The 23,349-nt window shown below is 39.1% G+C and overlaps 2 protein-coding genes across 3 annotated transcripts; one reads left to right on the forward strand and one right to left on the reverse strand.

Moving 5' to 3' along the window:
- The first annotated feature begins 1,131 nt into the window (after positions 1-1,131).
- On the forward strand, positions 1,132-11,544 carry LCA5L (lebercilin LCA5 like). 2 transcript variants are annotated; one of them, XM_065658277.1, is made up of 6 exons: positions 1,132-1,593; positions 3,090-3,227; positions 5,111-5,210; positions 8,778-8,887; positions 9,176-9,308; positions 10,973-11,544. In XM_065658277.1, exons 1-6 carry the CDS (start codon positions 1,147-1,149, stop codon positions 11,542-11,544), a joined length of 1,500 nt encoding a protein of 499 aa, XP_065514349.1. In that variant the 5' UTR covers positions 1,132-1,146. The 2 variants fall into 2 exon arrangements, with proteins under 2 accessions (XP_065514349.1, XP_065514348.1); XM_065658276.1 differs by having other exon boundaries at positions 5,111-5,204.
- Positions 11,545-13,231: 1,687 nt separating this feature from the next.
- On the reverse strand, positions 13,232-23,338 carry GET1 (guided entry of tail-anchored proteins factor 1). The gene is made up of 5 exons (XM_065658399.1): positions 23,061-23,338; positions 18,995-19,160; positions 17,555-17,622; positions 16,593-16,707; positions 13,232-14,888 (listed from the first exon to the last, which is right to left on the reverse strand). The coding sequence occupies exons 1-5, from the start codon at positions 23,148-23,150 to the stop codon at positions 14,815-14,817; spliced, it is 513 nt and encodes a 170-aa protein (XP_065514471.1). The 5' UTR covers positions 23,151-23,338; the 3' UTR covers positions 13,232-14,814.
- Positions 23,339-23,349: the final 11 nt, after the last annotated feature.

The following is a 23,349-nucleotide window of genomic DNA, read 5'->3' on the forward strand; positions in this document are numbered from 1 at the left end:
TCTGTCCTTTGCTGGGCTTTTTAGGTTAGGACCTTGCCTATTTTATCCATAAAATGTTATATGATCGATAAATTATTATAATAAGCTTCTAGCAGAATACTGCCTGAGATGTCTTCAGAGCTGTAGTGAAAACGAATATATGCTTGAAAAAGGGGAAAACGCTCAGATTTAGTCTTGACTACTTTCAAATTATGTTTCAGGAAAGGAAAATGAGAGTAGTTCACTTATAATGCTGGCCATAAAGAAAGGCAAATGACAGTAACACTTAGAAAGCTAGGCCATAAAGTTTTTTTTCAATTGCTGTATAGAAACTGTACACAACTGCGTAACTCTTCTGTACTAGTAAGCATGTCAGCTTTAAAAATGTAGTTTGATTTGAAGCTGACTTGAAAATTCTAGAAAGCTGGTTAGAAATCCTAGCTACAGAGAAATCTAACCATGTGCTATTGTCATCACCTTGTTTTTTGAGGTCTTGCAGACCTGTAGATTACTATGTTGTTTTTTCTATCACACCTCCATTCAAGATGTAGGTCCTCCCCCTTGGGAATCTTTCTAGATGGAGTGCATTTGTTTCATCAATCCTCAGATCATGCCTTACATTAATGAACTGCATGATTTACGGAGGCAAAATTTGTTTCCGTAGATATTGGAGTAATGTGTTGACATAAACATACTTTACTAAGTTTTTCCCAGAGTATTATTGCTCTTTGCCTCAGAAGACACCACCTGTGTAGTTACCCTTGTTAATGGAAAGTGAGCATGATGGCTCTTGTGAATGAAAAAGGCTTCAGAGAATGAAAGGAGGGAACCTTGACCTCCTACAGACCTAGTTAGCTGTGGTCCAGTGCAGCCACGTAAATGCACACACAGAGATAGAAAATCTTCAATGGATTTATCTGTGAAATACTTGAACATTGGAGTCTTAGTATAGATCTTGGGCATTTTGTCAAATATACCACAGTTAAGCAGCTTGGACGAGCAGTGTATGAACTTATGCGAGCAGTAAAGACATACAATGACTTCGCCATCTCAAATGATTGCTATATATCAATGTCAGTTTGCTTTGGTCTGAATGCAGGAGGAAAAAAATTGCCAGCTGAGAAGATACCATATCAGAATTCTTCATCTTTAAGCCTGCAGAGTAGTATGATTTCCCAGAAAAAAAATGCAGTGGCTCAGCGAATATTATCAGCAAGACTTCACAAAATTAAACAGTTGAAGAATGAAATATTTGATTTACAACACAAATTAGAAGCATCGAGCTTAGAAAACCACGTTTTGAAAGAACTTCAGTGTCGACGCTTGAAAGCAATATATAGATACGAAAATTCAGAAAGTAACTTGCCGAATCTTTTAGCCAGTCACTATAATGAGGTGAGAGCGCTAAGGAATCTCCTGAGGGTGTCTCAGGAGAATGAGAAAAATACATCCAAGAAGCTCAGAAAAGTTGAAACAGAACTGCTAAAAACTAAAGATGCTTTCCAGGCCTTGCATGTGCTTTCAGAAAAGAAGGCTCTTGCAGAGAGAGAAGAACTTTATCACAGATTATCGATCGTTACAGAAAAAATTGAAGTGAATAGTAACAGAATACAGGTAATATGTGCACGTCGTATTTGTGGAACAATAATAGGAGAGGTTTCTGTGCAAGAGTAGTGGAAAGTTTTTAGCTGCGTCTTGTCACATTAATGATTCAGATGCAATCGTGTAATATCAAACATTCTTTTTAAACCAGTGCTGTCCTGAGTGTAAGGTACTGAAAATGGCAGTTGTACCCCCTTACAGTATTTTAAAATCTGTCAGAAATGTATGAGTGGATTCAGTTTGGCAAGAAAGGTCTTTTAGGAATTAAGTTGTATGCCTTAACCCTGTTAGGTCAGAAGTGTAGTGTATAGCTGGAGAGCAATCTTCAGCAGAGCGTCTGCTCTGCGCCCCACAACAGCGTGGGGTACCAGGCTTGCTTGGGCCATCTAACCCCAAGAGCACAGACCCTAATTTACCCTGGCAAAGCACAGGATTAGTCCCACATGGAGACCACCAGGCTGCTGCTGATCTGCTTCCTTCGATGACCAAAACTGGCTTATCTGGAACTAGCACCATTTTTTTTATGTGGTGCTGGTGGGCTGTATGAACATACCTACATCTCCTGTTCACTGTCACTCACTGTAGTCGGCTGGGGGGCAGCTGCTGAATTAAGCAGTAGACAGGTGTCCTCAATTTTAGGGTTGGTTCTGCTGTTGCTTTATTATGCAACTTTAGTAAAAGCCTGGTGAGGGTTTAAGAGGAGAAAATTCAGCTCCTTTTCATATCTCATGCTTCTTTACTCTTATTGAACCTTTTGCAAAAAGACAGGAATGCAATTTTTAATACAAGACTGGAAGAGTGAAATTTCCATTGTCCTCCACGAAATAATTTCTATTTTCTATGCAATATATCATGCATAGAATTAAATAAAGAGACAGGTAATCTTAGAGGAATTTCACCATCTGAACAGCTAGGTCTGAAGTACATTTATTACATGAAAGAAAATGGAAATACAAAGAGCTGAATTCAGACTCTCTTTTGAAAACTTTCTATTTACAGAAGTCCGAGTGAGAAGGCATAAAAAGCATGCAGGGTTGGGTATCCACCTTACAGTTTTAGTAACTATAATTTCAGTGCATGGCACTGTGTTCTGATGATATAGTACTCAATAAAATACACAATAAATTACATAATTTTCATTTACATTAAACCTCCTTATGCTGCTGCAGATAGTCTCAGTGTGAACAGAAATGTCTTAACATTTCTCAAAGATGACCGTATTTATTAATCCATCAGAAAGGTAATGTCCAGCCTTATTTTTCATGTTTGAATGCCAAGTATACTTTTTGTTTTAGTAAAATTAGAATTTAAACCAGCTTTTGCTCATTTTTAAAGCATTTTTTCAGTACTTCATCATAATTTCATGCATTGTTTACAATAGAATGTAATTATTGGAAGTTTACTTTTCATTATACTAGCACGCTTATTTTTTAAATCTGGTAAGAACTGAAATTTTTCAACAGTCATACTGAGTACGTCCATAGAGTAAAATATGTAATTTTTTTAAGAGCCTAGAAGAGCAGCTGAAGTTGAACAACAGCACCTTTAGTCGGCAGTTGGCAAACGAGAACAAAAAAGCTGTGGAAGCTGGGATAATTACAAAGAACTTGCAAATGGAAATTAACTCTCTTCACCAAAAAATTAAGGTATTCAAGATTTTAAACAGGTTTCTGTTCCCACAAAGGATTTAAGTATTTAATGTTATCTATCCTTTTTTCCCCTTTTATATTATTTAGGAGTGGAATTTTTGTTTCCTAGTTGAGTCTGTGGTCTACTAAAAAAAGGTCAAAATATCAAATGATGGGATTATTGTAAGGTCTATTTGTCAAAAGTGAAAAATAGTTCAATAACTAATCAAAACAGAGATTAATGCATCATAGTGTGAACAAATAATCTCCACCAACTTGTTACCATTTTGATAGATTTAGGCCAATATATTAATCTACTAACTCTAAATGAGCTCCCTTGCAGAAACACTTTCAAATCAAAATGAACCGAATATTACAATCATCTGCAAAACTAGAGTTTAACGAAGAGACTTAATGTAAATTTTTCAGTAGTTTGTTTGAATTCCAGCTTGGTTTTTAGACAAATATCTTCGGGACAAATATGTCCAGTTAAACACAGTAATCCTTGCAAGCCAAACATACAAGAAAACCTAAAAGTGATAGAACCTAAAAGTAAATAGAAACAAAACTGCCATGAATGGTATGTAAACAAGAAAAACAGTACATATTCCAGAAAACATGAAAAGCCTTGCGGCTTTTTGATGATTTTAACTGTGTTTCTAACACAGTTAAAATATACTTTTTTATTTGTATATAAGGTCACTGATACATCTGTTGATCCCATTACAGAGTTTTCTCTTTCTAAATGGAATCAAGTGTCTGTGAAAGATGTTATGGTGAATTTGCCCAGACATTGTTTAGGGCAGAAAAGGCAGCTCTGCATTTCTGTCCAGGGGCACTGTTTGTTCCTCTTACCAATGTATCAGGTGCAGAAATTTTCCTCCTGATATTTGCCTGCAGCTGGGCTCAGTGATTTGGTGGGAAAGGAAAAAAGAACCTTGGTCCTCCCAGGCCCTGTATCAGTCCCCCAAACATCACTTGCAGCACTACTGCCCTGCCAGACTCTGAGCTCCTCCTGTGTGTGCAGATCTGGGAGATGGGAATAATTATAGTTCCAGGAACACTAATGTAACACTGTTCCAAAATGAAAATTATTCTAAAGTACAGATCTCACGTTAACACTTCTCTAAAATATTTATTTCATGTGTTTTCCACACAGTTTTCTATGTGTGTCCAGGTCTCTTAATGTTACATTTAGATTCACAAAACCTTCTATTGTTTTACCACAAAGAAGATGAGACATACTTATTAACCCTATTTCTGTGCCAGGACAGTGTTTTTTCTTACACAGTCATAGTTAGGCACTTGGCTTATTCAGACCATTCAAGGTATTCAGACACACAATTCCCTTTCAGAACAACCTGTATCTCCAAATAAAGTGCAGCTCCTGTTTTTCACACTAAAAACTGATATGGTGAAAGCGTTACTGAAATCTCTCTTCTTTGTTAAGATTTCAGTAAGGAAAGAGGACTCTTGCTAAATAAATTTTTTAAGTGTGCCTCTGAAGTTTATGTGATCTCCTAAGCAATAGGTTGTAAAACAGAACTGAGCACATCATAACCAAGGATGCAGAGTAAACAAATTAAAAAAAGGAAGTAAATCCAAAACTTACTTAGTCTGAAAAAAAATGGAACAAATCAATCATTAGAGAAGATTTCATCTTCTAAACAGTGTTTTATGAGAAAGATCACTTAGGTGTACAGATGTGTCACTAGCCTTAAAAAGGGAGAATTTTTTTTTGATTCATGAAAGAAAATGACAGATTACTATTTAGGTAAATGACAAAGTTACCACATGGCCTGGCACAAAGCAAAATCACTGACAGTTTTCTGTCAGAATTAAGTTGGTAAAAAGTAATCTTAATGCACATTAGAAGTTTAACAGTGTTTATTTCTTCTTAGGAAAAGGATCGACAACTTTATATACAAAATATCTATGCAAATCGGATGCCTAAAATCCCAAAAAACAAAAGAGATTCAGTACCTCATGAAAAAAGTATGTGTATATTCATTTTCCTTTGTTGTTTAGTTATGTGAAATTTACATTGTTTTATAAATGGGAGATATATTCCAAAATAAAAACCAACATACTACTTTCATATGGGTTAAAATTATTCCGGCACATATAATTTAAAGAGAACTGCTTGGTTTTTTTCTCATTTATTTTATGAACACAAATACATGACCCGTTGTTAATATTTAACCCAATTTTCATCATGAATAGCATTTAGCATGCGTAGTTTTAGTATGCTAACAGTGACACTACAGGAGCACTGCTATTTTAAGTGCCTGTTTGCATCAAGAGCTGCTTGCCTCTGTTTTTTTAGCAGAGTCCACAAATCTTTTGCAGGCTAATTTATGTTCAAGCTGTTCCCTTTGAACTGGCCCAGAGAAATGTCCATCCTAGACATAGGATTCCCTAATATGGCTCATGAAATCAAAGCACCTCAAACAACCCTCCTCTGAAATGTTCCTAGTTTTAATAGACTTTCAAAATGCTTTCATATGAGGAAAAGTAATGGATTTAATTGAGTCTTTAAGAACTGTTTTCTCATCTTTAAAATCCTTAGACCCTGTAACTTGTATGTAGCAGAGATGCTTCAATGTCCACTGTTGAAGCTTCTGCAACTTGCATTCTGTTGGGGTGTAAGGAGAGGAGGAGTTTTCAGATGCAAGGTTTAGAAAGTTTAAAGGGCAGTCTGATGATCGTACTGACAGGTTACCTGAGAGAAGATAATATTTATCCTTAGTAGTCCTTTGTTTTTTAGCGTAAGTAAATTTAAATGGGCAACCAGAGATCATAATAACCCAGTTATTGTATATCCTATAATTAATTCTGTCCACAGAATTTATGTTATTTAGAACAATGTAGTAGAATGATAGTAAAGAGCAATAGAAAGTTAATTCTATCATGGAAGAAATAGCTCTTCAGTAAAGATTATCTCTTTACGAGGACGCTCAGACAGGTGCTGGAGAGAAAGATCTATTATATGCAGCCTTGTCTGTCAGCCATTCCAAGAGCAGCTACCTTGTGTGGGATTCAGCTGCCTAATTATAGGAATCCATGGCCCTTTGAGATGTCCTAGCACATTCTGCCTGCCCCTCTAGTTGTTGTTCCAGAAGGACACGGGTGTCCCATCGGTCCTGTGTAATATTGACCAGCATTATACAGATACCTCGAATAGTCGAAGGCATCTCAAATAGCATGAGGCGCCTACGTTCAGACAAGTGCATCCCACCCCTTGAACTGAGGGATCTGCAGCTAAAAACAATTATAAATCAGACAACCAAGAATGGTTATGTTGCCTGTGTGTTCACTATATTCATCAGGGACAAAAATGTTAAAGAAAATAGTTTTCTTGAAGCACGTATACATTTCTAGTTGTCTTATGCTTTAGATACAGTATCTAGAATTTACTAATAAATGTGTTTCATATATAAACTAATAAATGGATTTCAAGTACTTTCCCCACATTGAAAGTAATATTATGCCACCTACTCAGGATGATAAACATTCTTTTGATATTCTAAAAGAGAACTTGCTGCACAACAAACTTACACCCTTTAATTTTGGATAATGCTCTGAATATTGACTGTCCTGGGTTAAGCACCTCTTTAAAATACCGGTCAGATATTGCTGCTCCTAAACTGAAGGAGGAATTGGAATGTTCAGGTTCAGAAGAGTGCTTAAAGTTGACTTGGTAGCAAATGTATTTTCTGGAAATATTTCATGTGCCCACAGAATTCTTTGAAATACGGTAATGGTACAAAGTCTTTCTGCAGTCAGTTGCTTATTTCATTCCTCATTGTTACCTTTGCAAATCCATTGCTCTGCATTAGCGACAAGTGAACAAGAGGGAAAGTGTTGGTAATTCAGTTTGTAAAATTAAGAAACACAAATTCCTACTTCTCATTCTAAGTGAGACAACTTTTTCAGGAAGTTCTGAATTCCAATTTTAGTGACAACACATAACAAGATATGGGTTTTTTAATTTTAGTCCCATGTGGGCTTGTACAATATTGCTACTTAAAATACAGTATTTCAATCACTGTTTATTATTTGAGGTCTTCTTTTCTTTAAGGAAGATAAGGGAGCTTAGCTGGAGAGAGACCTGATGTTCTGTATTGAAAAGGTTCCAAGCGAAGTTATCTGATCTTCTGGTATTTTTGGCCAATAAGGGTTTAATTCTCTGCCATTTAATAGAAACAGATGATTTAGAAATCTAGAGCTGGAATTACTGACAGTTGTTTTTTCCTTTTCACTACTGACTTGAATTTTCTTATAACAAAATTAGAAAGAGCTACTTCTTCAAGTAGTTATTTTCCATTCTGCATTTGTAAAAATTTTTACCCAGCAGGAAGGAGAAACACGGGGCTGCATTTTGTAACACTCCTGGTAAATAGGTAGGCTTGCTTATGTTATCAGAAAGCTCTGTGTACATAGATAAAATTGATTTATTGAATGAAGCCATTAATTTCATAAGCTCTCTATAACAGCAAAGTTTGCTCAGTTGTGGGAAGGCCACACCAGCTCATCTAGAGGTACAGCTCCCCCTAGTTCTGAATCCGAGGAACGCTCCACTGACTTCTGTCAAAAAAAGCTGCTGAAGTATCTACTTACTGGCTCCCTTTCGAAAGGGAAAACTAGCTCTCTCCACATCATCAGGGCCATGCCATCAAGAGTCATCCTCAAATCAGTCATCAACAGCCTTTTTACCACCAAGCTGCAAATATTTGAAAATCACCATTTTTATGGATAGTGTTCCTCTGATTTCAGAGATCAAAACTGGGAATAAGTTTGAATGTTGATGTAGGTAAAATCACGTTTCTGCTGCTGTACTAGCAACTTTCTCAGCTATTGTACTCATGCCAAAATTATTCTAAAAATAGAATAAAAGAACGATATATTCACCTTCCCCATCTTTAAGGTCCTTTCCAACCCAAACCGTTCAATGATTCTATCATTTCTTTAAATGTCTCATTCGATCACTCCCTTGTAACCTCTTTTCAAAGACCACTGATATTTCAAACAGTGTTAAGCGTGTCCTCTGAAGAGTTTTGTTCCATAAAGCTTTCTGTAAGCTTTGAGAAAGACAAGTAACCAAGTCAGAAGGCATAAAAGCAAGCATGTTTATTATACTTTGTAGGATCCCAATTTAGGAACCTGAAAGCTGAGGCCTCATACTAGACCTCTTGAATTTACATTGGAATGTTACCACACAAATTAAGCCCACATGGACCCCAAGGTATAGACACGTTTATCTGACTTTGTCTGTTCTATCTGAACAGGACTTTGTAAATGTAAAACTCAAGTATATTTATGATGTACTGATGTGGAGATGAAAATGCTCCAAAGTCCAGGTAGCTCTGTTTCTCTTCCAGTTTCACATTTATAGATCATGCAAAATTAATAATTTCTTTATTAAAGGGCATTAAGACATGCAGCAAAAAGATGTTTAAATCCTAGGCCACATACCAGTATGATCAGTCATCAAAGCTATCTTTTGTTTATACCAACAATATAATTCCAGAAACTACCGTATTACTAACGATTGTCCTTTTTCAATAGGTCTTAGTGTAAACAGAGAAGTACAAGTAGATAAACAGAGTTTTATATCACTGCTGCTGTCACAGTACCAAACTCAGGAAACAGAAAAAAGTCCAATTCAGCTAACAAAGGTATGAAAGATCTGAATCCAATCCCTTGTTTAAACTCTCAACTAAGCTGTTATTCCATAAATTTCAGTAATATGCCTGAATAGCCTCATTTGTCAACTTTCCAGGATGTGGATTTTGTGTGAATGAAATTATATTACAGAAAGTATGTAGGACAAATGTTGTGATGCAAAATAAGAACATAATAGTAACAGAAATTATTAATCCGTTCATAAGTATTTCACTGTGTACTTTTAAAAGTCACTAAACAAGTATTTCTTCATTAATTTTACCTTTAATTGCCAATTATAGGAGAAAAAGTCTTCTGAAGATAAGAACCGAAAAACTAAAGCAAAGGAAGCATACACAGATCCCCAATGTAGAACAGAAAAGCAAGCAACCAAGAAAATACCAAAGCCAGCAATGTTTAATAGAACACATAGAGGTATATTTTAATTTTTTTTTTTTTCTCAGAAACTCATTTGATCTTTTGAAAAGAAATACCGATGGTACTGGTTATTTTACATGGGTCTGACAGCCATTAGCTGGCACCTGACCGACAGCAACTAATTCAACAAAATAATATATTAAGCGTCACTGAAATCCAGCTGCTGGTGGTGTGGCACTGACAGCAGAGCAGCTCCACAGTATGAGGCATCTTCGTGCTAGTCACATTAGTAAAAAGTCAGTGTTTTACCTGTAAAAGTATACTTCAGTTAAGAGCTTGTTAATTCCACACTTATCAACTACTGATCTCAAACTTGGTTGCAAACCTTCATCACAGCTCACGTCAACAGGTATTTCTGGCTCAGGTTCTGTTGCTGAGAAAGGAAAAGGACTCGCTCAAGGGCTGAGAGTATGTCCTCATTACAATGATCACTGTAAATAGATTTTATGTAAATCTTAGCCATAGATTGTGTTCTCATGTAACGGTTACATGCAAGGGACTCATCTATAAACACCTTTATTTTGAAGAGATTCTATAGAACGGAAGAAACCAATGTATCCCTTTATCTGAGTTTTTCTTCACGAAAATATTCATGTTATTTGCATTATAGTGAGGCTTGTAGGAAGAACCAAGATCTGAATGCCATCATGCTAAATATTTCACAAATGGGAAGAGAAACTATGGGACCTAAAGGTCGCACTTTTACAGAGGTGCAACAGGTTGTTGAGGTCGCTTGCTGGGTCAGTAACAGCACCAGTAATCTGGAATGCGTTAAGTCCTGTATTTTGTACTCCACCTTTCCAGTCTGCAGCCTATCCAGGCCCTGCCAGATAACTGGAGTCGCCACTTGTCATTGAAATCTCCTTTTAAAACTGACAGAAAACAGAGTCTTCTGATTCTGCCTGTGAATCTCTCTCCTCACTGTTTGCCAGACTCTTCTGATTTTCTCCTACTGCCAATATTAGACTTATTTATTGAAGTCGTATTTAGCTATTTCAATCATTGCAACTTCATACTTCTCCTTTAAGCTTGGACTCTATCTCATTTTGGAGGTACTCTGAACCTCTCCAAACCAGAGAATCTATTATTTGTCCCCTGCAGCAAAGAAATGTATTTACTGTAGGCATTCGGTATCCACATATCTTTTTCTACTAAAAAGTGAAGCCAACTCAATTATAGGTTGGAGAGTTGCAGTATATTCTGCTCCACGCAACAAGCAACTGTGTTGTCAATCAAGGGAGAGAAAATCATGCATACATTTAAGTTCCATTTAAAAGCAGAAAATGACAATTAAGAGTTTAGATCTCATGTGCTTTCTCTGCTGCATTGTACATGATTTTTCTGCCCTATATTTAGCCATTACTGATTATATTTGCATGTTAATTCATTTACTAAAATTAAACATAATGAAAAAGGTAAAAATAAACATATTTACCTGAATCCAATGGCATGATGCCATTTAAATCTTTAAATATTGCCCCATCCTGTTATATTTATTAGTAAATAGCATTGTCATAACCTTCAAGACTGAAATACCATCGAGAATACCAACTTAAGGAATGAAATAAGGAAGTAAAACTTGCTCTCATTAATGCTTCATGAATCTTTACGTTACTAGGCAATTTAAGAACATTCCTAAAACCCACAATATTTCATTTTAGATTATTTAAGTGAGGGAAGACTACTGATGGAAGAATACACTTGTTTGGAATTTATGAAAGAAGAAGAGACAGATTTGCTTAAACAGGAGCTGAACAAACACATGAAAACTGAACAAACTCTAAGTGACAATGTAAAAGAGAACAAACAAGAGGAAGATGCAGTGGAAGAATATGAAAAAGAAGAAAAAAAGCCAGATGAAGAGGTAAATAACAGTGAGAAGGCGAGGAGTAAATGTGTAACTCCAGGCCCAAGAAACAAAACACCCATCGGGCTGAAAAAAATATACATATTCTCAGAAGCCACTGAGAATTTGCATCATGGGCTTCCTGCATCAGGCACAAAATCCAAACAAGGCAGTTTTTGCAACCCCAGACATGTGGCTCAGGACTGCGGTGAAACAGCTGAATCAAAAGAGAAAAATTCCTTTGGGCTATACGAACCATCTTTTGGCAAAGTTACCAAAACAGGGCGGAAGGACAGTTCCACCGAAGCGGAAGGCTGCGCTCATATGACATTCGCTGAAAGGAAAAACAATCTTATGAAAGAGCTCTTTGGACCAGGCTGTGTTTGAAGAGACAACCATGCAAGTTCTGACATGAGGAATGAAGAAATGGAAGCAAAAGGATGCTGGGTTACACAAGCCAAGTGTCAAACCACCACTACTAGTTCATAATATAAAGCATGTAACACTAATGAAATCCTTATGACTAACCTCATTAGCATACATGAACTAATTATTTTGCTATTTAGTTAAGTACATCAATTTATCTTTAGATCTATGAATCATTTAAAACTTTTTTTTAAAAAAAACCAATGGTTTTACCTTCATTAAACATGTATTAAATCTTACCAGTACTGAGAATTTCTTTCAATGATTTTTCCAAGATGATACTCAAATCAGTTGTCACAAAAGAACATTCTTCCGTTCTTGGTCCTTGTGCATGCACGTGCATGCATATATATCTCAGTAACGAGTGCCTTAACAATTACGACATTTTTACCTGTTAGCAGGTGTTCATGTTAGTCCTTGTTTTGTAACTTCCAGTTTTTTGCATTCTTTCTGCAGTTTGAATTTTGAAGCTGGTTATTTGTGACCTAGCTGAAGTGAGCAATCTGCTTTCATAAAGTTCAGTGTTTGGTTAGTACCAACAATGCAATAAAAAGAAAATAATTTTATTTTTTATTTTCTTCACTCCTGAAATAGCTTCCAGAATTCACACATAATAAAAATAATTTGCTATTACATTGTTTTCACTAGTATTATAAAGCTCTAAAGCTTCATTCTTTTCCACTATTAGAACTTATCAAAACAATTTGCCTGGTAACTTCCACAGCTGACATCCAAAGATGATGTGCAAGAGTAAACTATTGTTTTGGAGAAGTCAGGCATACCCAGTTCTCAAAAAGCCTTTAAAAATCCTGTGTTTAAGGTTATGTAAGCGAGGGTAGAAGGATTATGTTTTGTTCCTCATGGTAATTCATGAAACCTTGCTAAAATGATGTGAAGTTCCGGAAAATTATGTGTATTCTATTAATTTTAAAATGCCGTAGCATTTAAAAAAAAAACTTCAAAAAATTATACTGCAAAAGATTTTAAAGATGATTAAGACATTTAGATCTGAACCTACTTGCAGCACATTTCTTTCCAAAATTTTGAAGGTTTTTCTTGAGGCTTAAGCTGTACATTGGGCAGGTTTTTCTCTATAAAGTATTAATACTTCTACAATGCCTTCACTGCTGTCCCAAAGCTCAGAGCAAACTAGAAGACATAACCCAACACTCCTGCTTGTACTGACTCGGTGATCAAAAGCCTTTTTGCCTTTACTCACCCCAACGTTTGACTACAGCAGCCAACAAACCGTGTATCTGATGACCCCACACTACATGTGGATAAACAGCAAATGCCACTGGGAAGGTTTTAAATTATGCTGCTTTTCTTGACTTCGTAACAATCTAAATAGAAGTATCATTAGCCACATCATTAGATTCAGAAATATCTTAATGTCATAGCTAAATAATCTGTCCCAAATACTTAAAAACAATTAATAAATTAGGTCTGTTGATTCCAATAGTAGCTCCTTATGCAAGAACACGGTGGGGGTGCGGGGAATGAGTCATTCTTTTTGGTTTGGTTTGGTTTTGGGGTTTTTGTTTAGGAAAACTGTAATTACTACTGAAAAATAGATTAGAAAATCAAAGATGGGTTGAAAAGCTTTATTTCATTAATAAAAACACAATTATACATAACATTCAATCGCAACATTTTTTCTTGATATTTAATGCACCTATTTTCATGTGGGCTAAATGTAATCCCTAATATAAAACAATTTTTTAAAAAATTAACATTAAAACAAATTAAATACATGCATATATACATACACACATCATGACATTTTGAACTAATTTCTAAGTGCAGTACTGATTATGGAGGGGCCCTTGCCCTCTCCTGCAGGAAGGCAAAGGACCTGAAGCAACACAAGAGACACATCGCACTGAACAGAGTGGGAAGCTGAACCAGAACGGCCAAGGCCCAGCGGAAAAATGGTGTCCCCTAGAGCTTTGCTAGAGCTTTGTTCAGGCTCATGTAAAACAAACAAACAAACCAACCACAAACAAACAAAAAAACCCAAACAAAATTAAAAAGGAGGCGTGGAACAGGAATTTTATAAACCCACCCATTTGTCTTATGGGGCTGCAACCACAGGGTAGCACACAAGATATCGCAACTTTGTCGTTGTTCTACAGGCACAGTACTAGGAAGAATTCTGACTGTCTTTAAATTCAAAATATTGTGGCTGTTTCCTGCACCTAAATACAGCAGGAAGGATTCACTCCAAAAGAGAAAATTGTTTTCCCTCCTCCTCCTGCTTGCTACCATTCTGTTACTACTTTAGACATTTAAATCACTAATTTGCCTTTTTACATTTACATAGGCGTTTTGGGCTATCCTGGACTGTCACTAACATAAGCTAAAGCCCTTAGAAATGTAGTTCTCTGGAGGAACAGCACCGTCTTCTACTTTCTCTTTCTTAACATGGAGCTTGAGAAGGTTGGCCAGACCTTTCCTCCCAAAACACAGAAGGAAATCATTTCAGTGATCCTCACTCAGTTTGGGAAGTAGAAAAAATGTAAAGGAAGGAAAGGTCAGTTATCAATAAAAGTTGGAAAAAATACAAGTGTTCGGTGAATCTTAAAAGTCAGGGAAGAAAAAGTATCCAGCCATCCTGTATTTGGCAACTGAGTGAGTCTCTTCAGGGTTGACTCTGCATATATATCGTTAACAAATTCTCTAAGGCAGCCCAAGAATACGCCAATTCTAGTGTAAAAAATAACATGGAGGAAACTAATTCTGTTTTATGCTAAACAAACCAAACCACCTACCTCTATCCTCTAGTACCACTTGTCACCAAATATAATCCCACCTTTGCGTGAAACTGCCATATTATACAGAAAAGAAACAGCAAAGCTCTCAAATTAATTCCTAATGCCAGTGCATTTCCAACTTAAAAATACAAACCAAACACTTAGATTTTGGTGAATTTATACCATGACAAAGTCTTACGGTTCTGCCATGAATCAATGTTCATACTTGTCGAAACAGACACAAAATGAGGTTCTATAAACAGCAATGCTGTTCTTTGAATTCTGACCCCCAAACTGAAAAACAAACTAAGGAAAGATAAAATAAATCAAAAGGAATACTGGCCGATATCCAAATGAAGTAACAAATATTATCTCAGACCTAGTCTCATGAAAGACAATTGTTCCTTTTTTTTTTTATTAATTTAAAACAGTGATAATGAAAATGTAGTTGAGGACTCCATGGATTACTGAGATTCCTTCAGCTGAAAGGGTGTAGCATGATAGCTACAACTTTATTACAAACCACAAGCCAACATGTAATTCCAACACCACCTGAAATAGACATAAAACATTATTTAAGTCATTGCATCAATAACTCTGATGCACACATGCCTCTGAAAAAACTTCGGAAGTGTAAAAAAACCCGAAACTTAAGAGTTACAAGGTAAACAGGAACAAAACATCTTTATATATACCAATGTCTCTCTTCAAGGGATGGCAGCTAACTTGGTGCTGGTCCTGAAAAAAAACGAAGATTGTCCAGGGAAAAAAGCACCAAATAACATGAATATGAGCCAAAGTCTGGTATATACAACGCATAGCTAAAAGCATTTGCTGTGTACCTAACAGAAAACGTCTAAGTGCTGAAGTTAAAGGCTTGGCAAGTAACAGAATACTTTGCTAGAACCTAAACTCAAGATCTGAGATAGGTAAAAAGTAAATTTCCTCTGAAACTTAAATCAGTCTTTTTAAAAGTATTATATCCATATTCCTCTCCTTTCCCCTTGCTCCCCATACAGCAATATAAAAAACCTCTACTGAGACCTTCGCTACTGACCCAGATGCCTTGCACGGCTGTTTTAAAGGGTCCCATCTCTCCAACCAGCAGCACAGAGATTTGTATTGGTAGGACAGAATGGAGGGTGTGCCCAGACCGTAACACACAGCAGACTACATGGAATCATGCTGCATAGAATCGCAGAACACATAGCTATTCATTGTACATGTGAAGAAATTATCTTTTTAGTGATTTTTAGACATTTTTGTATTTACCACCTAGAATTTAAAAGCAAGCTCTTTACTGTAATTATGAGCCAAGACAAAAAAGGAGATTGGAAGGCAGACATGGATAGTAACCTTGTTAAATCCCTTCAAATTATATTTAAATAAAAGTATGCCAAGGACTATTCCCCCACCCTGCACAGAAGCAGACTCTTATCCAGTAAGCACGCAGATACAAATCATTCTCTAGACAGTATTAAAGATACAACATACAATTCCAACAACATACAATTCCAACAACATATTTTGGAATTCCTTCTAGAACAGTTAGGACTTAGAAGCCTAATATGAAGTTTCACCAGCAGCATTTTAGCTTGATGCTAAATTTCCATGCTACACTGTCCTGTCATTCTGCCTGTCTGCTTATCCCATTAGCATGGAGTCAGCACACATTTCATCCAGAAACAGAGGTCTACAACCTGTGATATTGTTCTGATTAATTGATTCAACTGCCCAAAAGAAAAGGATTTAAGTAGGTCAAAATGCAACAGAAGTGTGATTGGAAAAAGGGTGGGAACAGACAAGACAAAATGCCCAGAGGGAGCATACCCTAAAGCATAACCCTCTCTGGAGTTACACTGCTATGAAACCCCATCAGTTTATATGAAATGCATGTAAGCAAGACAGACCTATGAAGTATTTGCCCATTTTTAAGCCAAATTCTACTATTTCAGTGGGTTTTTAAAAAAATATTTCTGATTTGAAATCTTCTTCAGAGTCTGTTCCCTATGGATAAAGCTGCTCTGTTTGAGAAGAAATAAAAATGACAAATAGCCTACTTCATTGTCAGTTAACTAAACAAGAACTGAACACATAGGAAACAACTTATCAAATGTTTGAAACTCCTCCCTGTGTTACAAGGGTTGGAAGAAACGTACAGAGTAGTGCTTTTAAGCTGTGCATGCTCTTCATCACTACACAGTTAGCAGCCACATGGGCTTGGGAAATGTATTTTTTCCAGCACGCAGTCCTTACCTGCCACCCCCGTAGGAAAGGCTACCAAGCGCTCCAGCGGAGCAAGCCATTTGCTTGGAAGCACTGTAACTGGCTCGGAATAGTACTTCCAAATCAGAGAGATCATCAAGGCAGCCTAGAATTGAAAGTTTTATTAGCTTGGATAATACACACCAAAGCACATTTCCACCACTATTTTGAATCAGTAAATAACAAATTCTAATTAAAGGGAATAGTTTCTTTGTTATTTTAAATTGTTCTTCAGCAAGTTGAAAATATTTTTAAACTTGGTATGCTCTTAAATTAATACACAAGAGGTAGCAGTGAGACGTTGGAAAATACTGCTTTCTTTTGAGATCCTGGTTCCAATCTAGCATAGACAAACATTGTAATAGTAATTGTTAAATTCCAATGACTGTTTTTATCCATAATCCTTGCCTGCTTGGAATCCAACTTGCTTTAACACTACCCTAATGACATCCTCAGGTTGACCGCTGTCATCCTGATTAGCAGACAATTCTCTGGCATCAAGTCTGAACTACAGACACTCTGATGAAGCATCATGGGGAGATGTGTGGCAGCTGTAAGTGGAGAGCTGTATCCTCAGCAAAAGCATATTTTGTTTTCAAAAACATAAGTAAAATACACCTGCGTGTATCAGGACTTTCCTGGGTCCAGTGCCATACGTAAATGAAAAAAACCCCAGGGATTAAAAAGCTAAGACAAATTCCTATCTTGTGATGTCAAAACCAGAAACACAGAGCTAAAATAAAACTCAAAACTCCTTCCATCCACAACTACCAGACCTTATCAGCAACATCTCTCGCTTTGACTTCAAGAAACTGTCTACGTTTGGCATGCACTGTCACTGAAATGTCAAACACCTTTGTGACTAATCATCAGCCAATAAATGCAGGAGAGAATTGTAACACGACTGAGGATTTAGTTTAGCACTTTGTATTCATAATAAAATATTTACTTACTTGTAAGATGTAGAACACAATATTTATAACCCACTTTATTTTGGCTAATTGGGCAGTTCGTGCTTTCACTGTTAAAAAAAATATTACTCCGCATTATTTATAATAGTTAATTATATTTATGTAAAACTATTAATGTATTAATATTTCACTCTTCAGATCACTGTTGAAAAATCTCTTTTCAAATGACTCATAGCTATATTGAAGGTACCCTTCTGCAAGTGCAAGGTCTGTATCACATCGTAGTTTCTTATTAACACTACTACGAAAAGTTGCAAAACACTTATATCCAAGACAGAGAAATGTCACATGTAATCAAGAACACTATTCCCAAATGAGAACAGTCACTGTGGTTACTAATTTAAGAACCTGCTTTAGCTGAAGTATAAATTAAATTTTCCCCTTTCTTAAAAAGGGAGAATGCTGGCTTTAGCAGGTGCACTTTTTGCCTTATTTCATTCAGAAACACAGTTGAGACAATTCCTTCACTGAATGAATCTTGGCCAGGTTCAGTATTAAAAGTTCTCATGTCTATTTTCTTCTGTTGCAGTACCTCAGACCAACACAAAGAAGCCCAGTGAAGACAGCACATCTTCAAACATAATGGTGGCCTCAGGTTTTCTAAAAACGTTGTTGGTTGCTAAGTAAACTACTCAACTCTAGTTTAATTGAAATTATTGGGGTAAGAATTATACTACTGAAAGCAATCCAAAACTGGCAGTTGTAAAGACTGTCTTTTCTCCAAGCAAGGAGCCTATAAACATCCAGCTACTCTGCACAGAGGAGGCAGACAAAGCAAGTATTCTCCTGTCCTGTTAGCGTCAGTTAGTGAGTTTGGGCAAAGGCAAGGGCAAAAGCTCTGGTGCCAAAGGTTTACGTGCACTTTCTACGACAAGATGATGGACCATACTACCATAAAATCCTCATTGAGGCAAAGCACTACGGCTTTATTGCAAATGCTGCTGCATAAGATTAAGCAGGATTGTGAGATGACAGGAAAGATCTTATCTGGTTACCTTACAGATCAAGGCTTTCTCTCTAGAATTTTGTAGTACGCCAAACAAATAGCCCCAGCCAAGCAATTCATCCTTTTGCAGTGAAGATATGCAGCAGACAACTTCATCAACATAGTAAAAACATGATTCAGTGATGAGCGTCACTGAGAAAAAGTGACAGCACAGTGAAGCCTAGGAAATACCTTGTAAAAAAATGTTGTATCTACATCACTGCCTTATCAGTGTACATAGAACTATGCACAACTGAAAGACAAAAACAAGCTCTCCAAAAACTTCAAATAAATTTTTTAAAAAAATGGGGGAGGAACACTGGAAATGGCTAAGAGGGGGAGAAAAACAGTTGAAGGAGAAATATACTTAAAATTGAAAACACTCTTGACAAAACATTTTTCAGAAACTAGAAAAGGGAGTAAACATTGCACTCTACCATGAGTTTTAAGCTTGTCAGTCATTTTGTTAATTTTTCTTTCCAGACGGGCATATCTAGCAAACTCATCCATCATACTAATGGTTGAGAGTTCTTGCTTCATGTTCTGAATTTCAGCTCTCATTTCGGATTCCTGCTCTGCATCCTTTTGTAACAATCTGGATATCTAAGAAGCAAATAAATAGTACCAGTTATTAATCCAGAATTTCATTGATTTTCTTTAACATGTATAAAGTATGATCTCCTGTTTACGTACTCAAAAGCCTCCCATAAAAAAGGTCCTTTCATCAAGATACTTAACATCTGCAATATGTTCTAAGAGCCAAAGAATTTTTATTCTCTTGTTCTGACTGGAGCAAACAAAAAAGGGTTTTACTGTTCCTGTAGGGCAGTGATTTTCAACTTTTCTACCCATTTTTAACTGCCTTTCCCTTCTCTATTTCTGCTTTCACCTCCTCATCTCCCCATTCTCAACGATGCTGCCTTCTGAGACCTTTCAAACCCCGAGACCTGGCCTGGCGCTGCATCCTGAGCTGAACTGCCCTCCTCCCTCCTTGCAGTTCTCATCATCCACTGCCCCTTACTTATTCATCATTTTCAGCCTCAGCAAAGGTCTAAACTAATTAACGTGGAAACTTTATTCACTGAAGCCCATTTTTAAACCTCACCAGTAATGCACGGATCACAAAATGGGAATCACACGTCTAGGTTACAGATTGCCTAGCTTGGGCTGTTTAAACACACAAATTGCCGTACTTGGCTGAGAGTTGTGATCCATCTTGGGCAGCATCTTATCACTGCTTCAAAACCAGAAACACAAATTTGTGTTAGTTCATAGAATCATAGAATGTCCTCAGTTGGAAGGGACCCACAAGGATCATCGAGTCCAGCTCCTGTCCCTGCACAGGACAACCCCACAGGTCACACCATGTGTCTGAGGGCCTTGTCCAGTCTCTTCTTGAACACTGTCAGGCTTGGGGCCGTGACACCTCCCTGGGGAGCCTGTTCCAGTGCTCCACCACCCTCTGGGGGAAGAACCTTTTCCTCACGTCCAATTTAAGCCTCCCCGGCAAATCTTCCTGCCATTCCCTCGGGTCCTCTCACTGTTCGCCAGAGAGAAAAGATCAGCACCTGCTCCTCCTCCTCCCCTTGTGAGGAAGTTGTAGCCGTCATGAGGTTTCCCCTCAGTCTCCTCTTCTCCAGGCTGAACAAACCAAGTGACTTCAGCCACTCCTCAAACAGCTTCTTCTCCAAACCCTTCACCAACTTCATAGCCCTCTTCTAGACACTCTCCACTAGCTTTATATCCTTTTTATCCTGTGTTGCCCAGAACTGCACCCAGTGCTGCAGGTGAGGCCGCACCAGTGCAGAGCAGAGCGGGACAATCACCTCCCTGCCCGGCTGGCGATGCTGTGCTGGGTGCACCCAGGACACGGGTGGCCCTCTTGGCTGCCAAGGACACTGTTGGCTCATGTTCAACTTGCCATTGACCAAAACCTCCAGATCCCACTCTGCAGAGCTGCTCTCCAGCATCTTGTCCCCTAGTCTGTATGTTCAGCCAGGGTTGCCGTGTTGCAAGTGCAAAATCGGGCACTTGCCCTTCTTGAACTTCATGTGACTGGTGATTACCCAGATCTCCAATTTGTCCAGATCCCTCTGCAGGGCCTCTCTGCCCTTGAGAGTATCGACAGCTCCTCCCAATTTTGTGTCATCAGCAAACTTACTAAGCAATCCCTCCAAGTCCTGAGTCTAAATCATCTCTAAAGACATTGAAGAGTGCTGGCCCTAAGATGTGTCCCTGCGGAACCCCGCTGGTGACTGGTCACCAGCCCGACATAACCCCATTTACAAGAATCCTTTGAGCCCGGCCTGTCAGCCAATTGCTCACCCACTGCACTGTGTGTTTATCCAGCTGTGTGCTGGACATCTTGTCCAGGAGGATACTGTGAGACACAGTATCAAAGGCTTTGCTGAAATCCAAAAAGATCACATCAACAGGCTTCCCTTGGTCAACTAGGTGGGTAACCTTGTTGTAGAAAGAAAATAAGTTTGATAAGCAGGGCTTTCCCCTCATGAACCCATGCTGGCCGGGGCCAATGACTGTGTTGTCGTTCAGATGTTTCTCAATAACTCCCAAAAACTTTTCTCCGTGATTTTGCCAGGCACAGAAATGAGACTGACAGGCCTGTAGTTGCCAGACTCATCCCTGTTGCCCTTCTTGAAGACTGGGACAACATTTGCCAGCTTCCATTCAACTGAGACCTCTCCAGATTCCCAGGAAACATTGAAAAATCATGGAAAGACATCTCGCTATGATGTCAGCCAGCTCTTTAAGCACCCTTGGATGAATCCGATATATATAGTTATTTTTCTTACATCTTACCCGTGCATTTAAATGCAGTTTTCTTATAACGTCGTATTGATTTCTTGGCTAAAGTTATTTCCTACTAACAGAAATGTAAAAAGTTAATCACACATTGTACTGGCAAATATTTTCTCCCCTTCTTTTACTTTCCTACTTTCTTTTCATGAGGCACCACCTGCTTGTTGGTTCATGAACTCCTTTTACCACAGAAATGGAGATACAGACAACATAAAATCTTTTTCTTGCTGTTCCTTAAAAAAAATCTGTCTTTCTCAAGACACATGTAACTTCTTTCCTCACAATGTTCTCAGTTCTGCAGTCAATAAGAACATTACGTTTCTGTCACAAACCACAGCAGAAAGCAGAGCAGAGATTTTCATTAGTCATCTATAGTAACACTGAGTTCAGCTTCCCAAACTAAGAGAAATTTGTGTTTTAAAGGATTTTTATCCATTTATTGAAGAGTGTGCACTGATCCGTATGACAGTGAAGTTATTTATGTGGAAGAGCAGAACGATAGGTATTTCAGCATGCTTGCTTACATGCGAGTTAATGTGGCAGTCACAGAGTTTATTGGTCCATAATTCTGTTACAGACGCTTCCACAGAGACGCTTAAGATCAGACCACGGGGCATCCTGATTAGTGACTGTGACTTAACATTTCTCCTATGATGCCTAACCCCTTAATCTCTGCATCCACTGATCTCCCAACAATGGCGACGTCCATCTGTTGGAAACACAGAAGACTGAGCAAAGCCATCTTTTACATTCCATGCAATGTCCTAAGGGCTGGAGCATCACTTAAGACACTGGTAACTCATTACGCTGAACTTTGCTTCGAAGCGCTGCTTAATCGAGCTGTTTATAAATATGTAAAGGGTGAGCGTCACGAGGATGGAGCCAGGCTCTTCCTGGTGACAACTCATGGTAAGACAAGGGGTAATGGGTTCAAACTGGAACACAAGAGGTTCCACTTAAGTTGAGAGGAAACTTCTTCTCAGTGAGGGTGACAGACACTGGAACAGGCTGCCCAGGGAGGTTGTGGAGTCTCCTTCTCTGGTGACATTCAAAACCCGCCTGGACGCCTTCCCGTGTAACCTCATCTAGGTGTTCCTGCTCTGGCAGGCGGATTGGGCTAGATGATCTTTTGAGGTCCCTTCCAATCCCTGACATTCTGTGATTCTGTGATACGGGAGTGACCCACTGTCACGATGTTTGATCACCTCCCGGTACCAGCCTCTCAAGGTTTCCCTAAGGCCCGGGCCCTGCCAGTCACCGCTGGGGACGCCTAACGGGTACACCGGGAGCCCTCCCAAACGGCTCCGCTCCCCCGCCCGCCCCCCCTCAGCTCTCCGCTGTCGGGCGGGGGTGACGCCGCCTCCGCAGAACCCCAGGCGCTCCGCAGGGGCCTCCGCACCGGCCCGCCCCGCGGCCCCACCGCTCCCTCAGCCACCCGGGGACCAGGCGCCCAGCCCCGACAGCGCCTCGCACAGCGCCCGCTCCCGCTTTGTCTCGGCGGACGGCGGCAGAGCCCGGGCGGGCAGGGCGAGGCCAACAGCACGGCAGAAGCTGGGGCCCGCAACCAGGAGAGAAGAGGGGGCGGCGGCGGGCGCGGAGCTGCGGCCCCGATGCGCGAACGGCCGCCGCCGCCCCCCTCCCCGGGCCGCCAGGGGGTGGGGCGGGCGCGGTGACGTCACTTACGATGGAGGAGCAGGAAGGCAGGAGGATCTTGAGAGCGTTGCAGAGGAAGACGGAGCTCAGCACCAGCAGCCAGGCGCCGCTCTCCGCCATGCCGCGCGCCCCGTCTCTGTCCCTCCGCTAACGGGCCTCCCGGGCGGGCGGCGCCGCGTGGGGGCGGCTCCCCCGCGCACGTGGGCTGGGGGGCGGGTGCCTGTGCCAGGGGAAACGGGGACAGGTGCGGCCACGTGACAGGAGTTGGCCAATCAAGAGGCCGCCCCCCCTATTTCCCCTCAGCAAGAGGAGGAGGGGT

Source organism: Caloenas nicobarica, chromosome 1 (assembly GCF_036013445.1).
Source record: "Caloenas nicobarica isolate bCalNic1 chromosome 1, bCalNic1.hap1, whole genome shotgun sequence".
NCBI classification, from domain to species: Eukaryota; Metazoa; Chordata; class Aves; order Columbiformes; family Columbidae; genus Caloenas; species Caloenas nicobarica.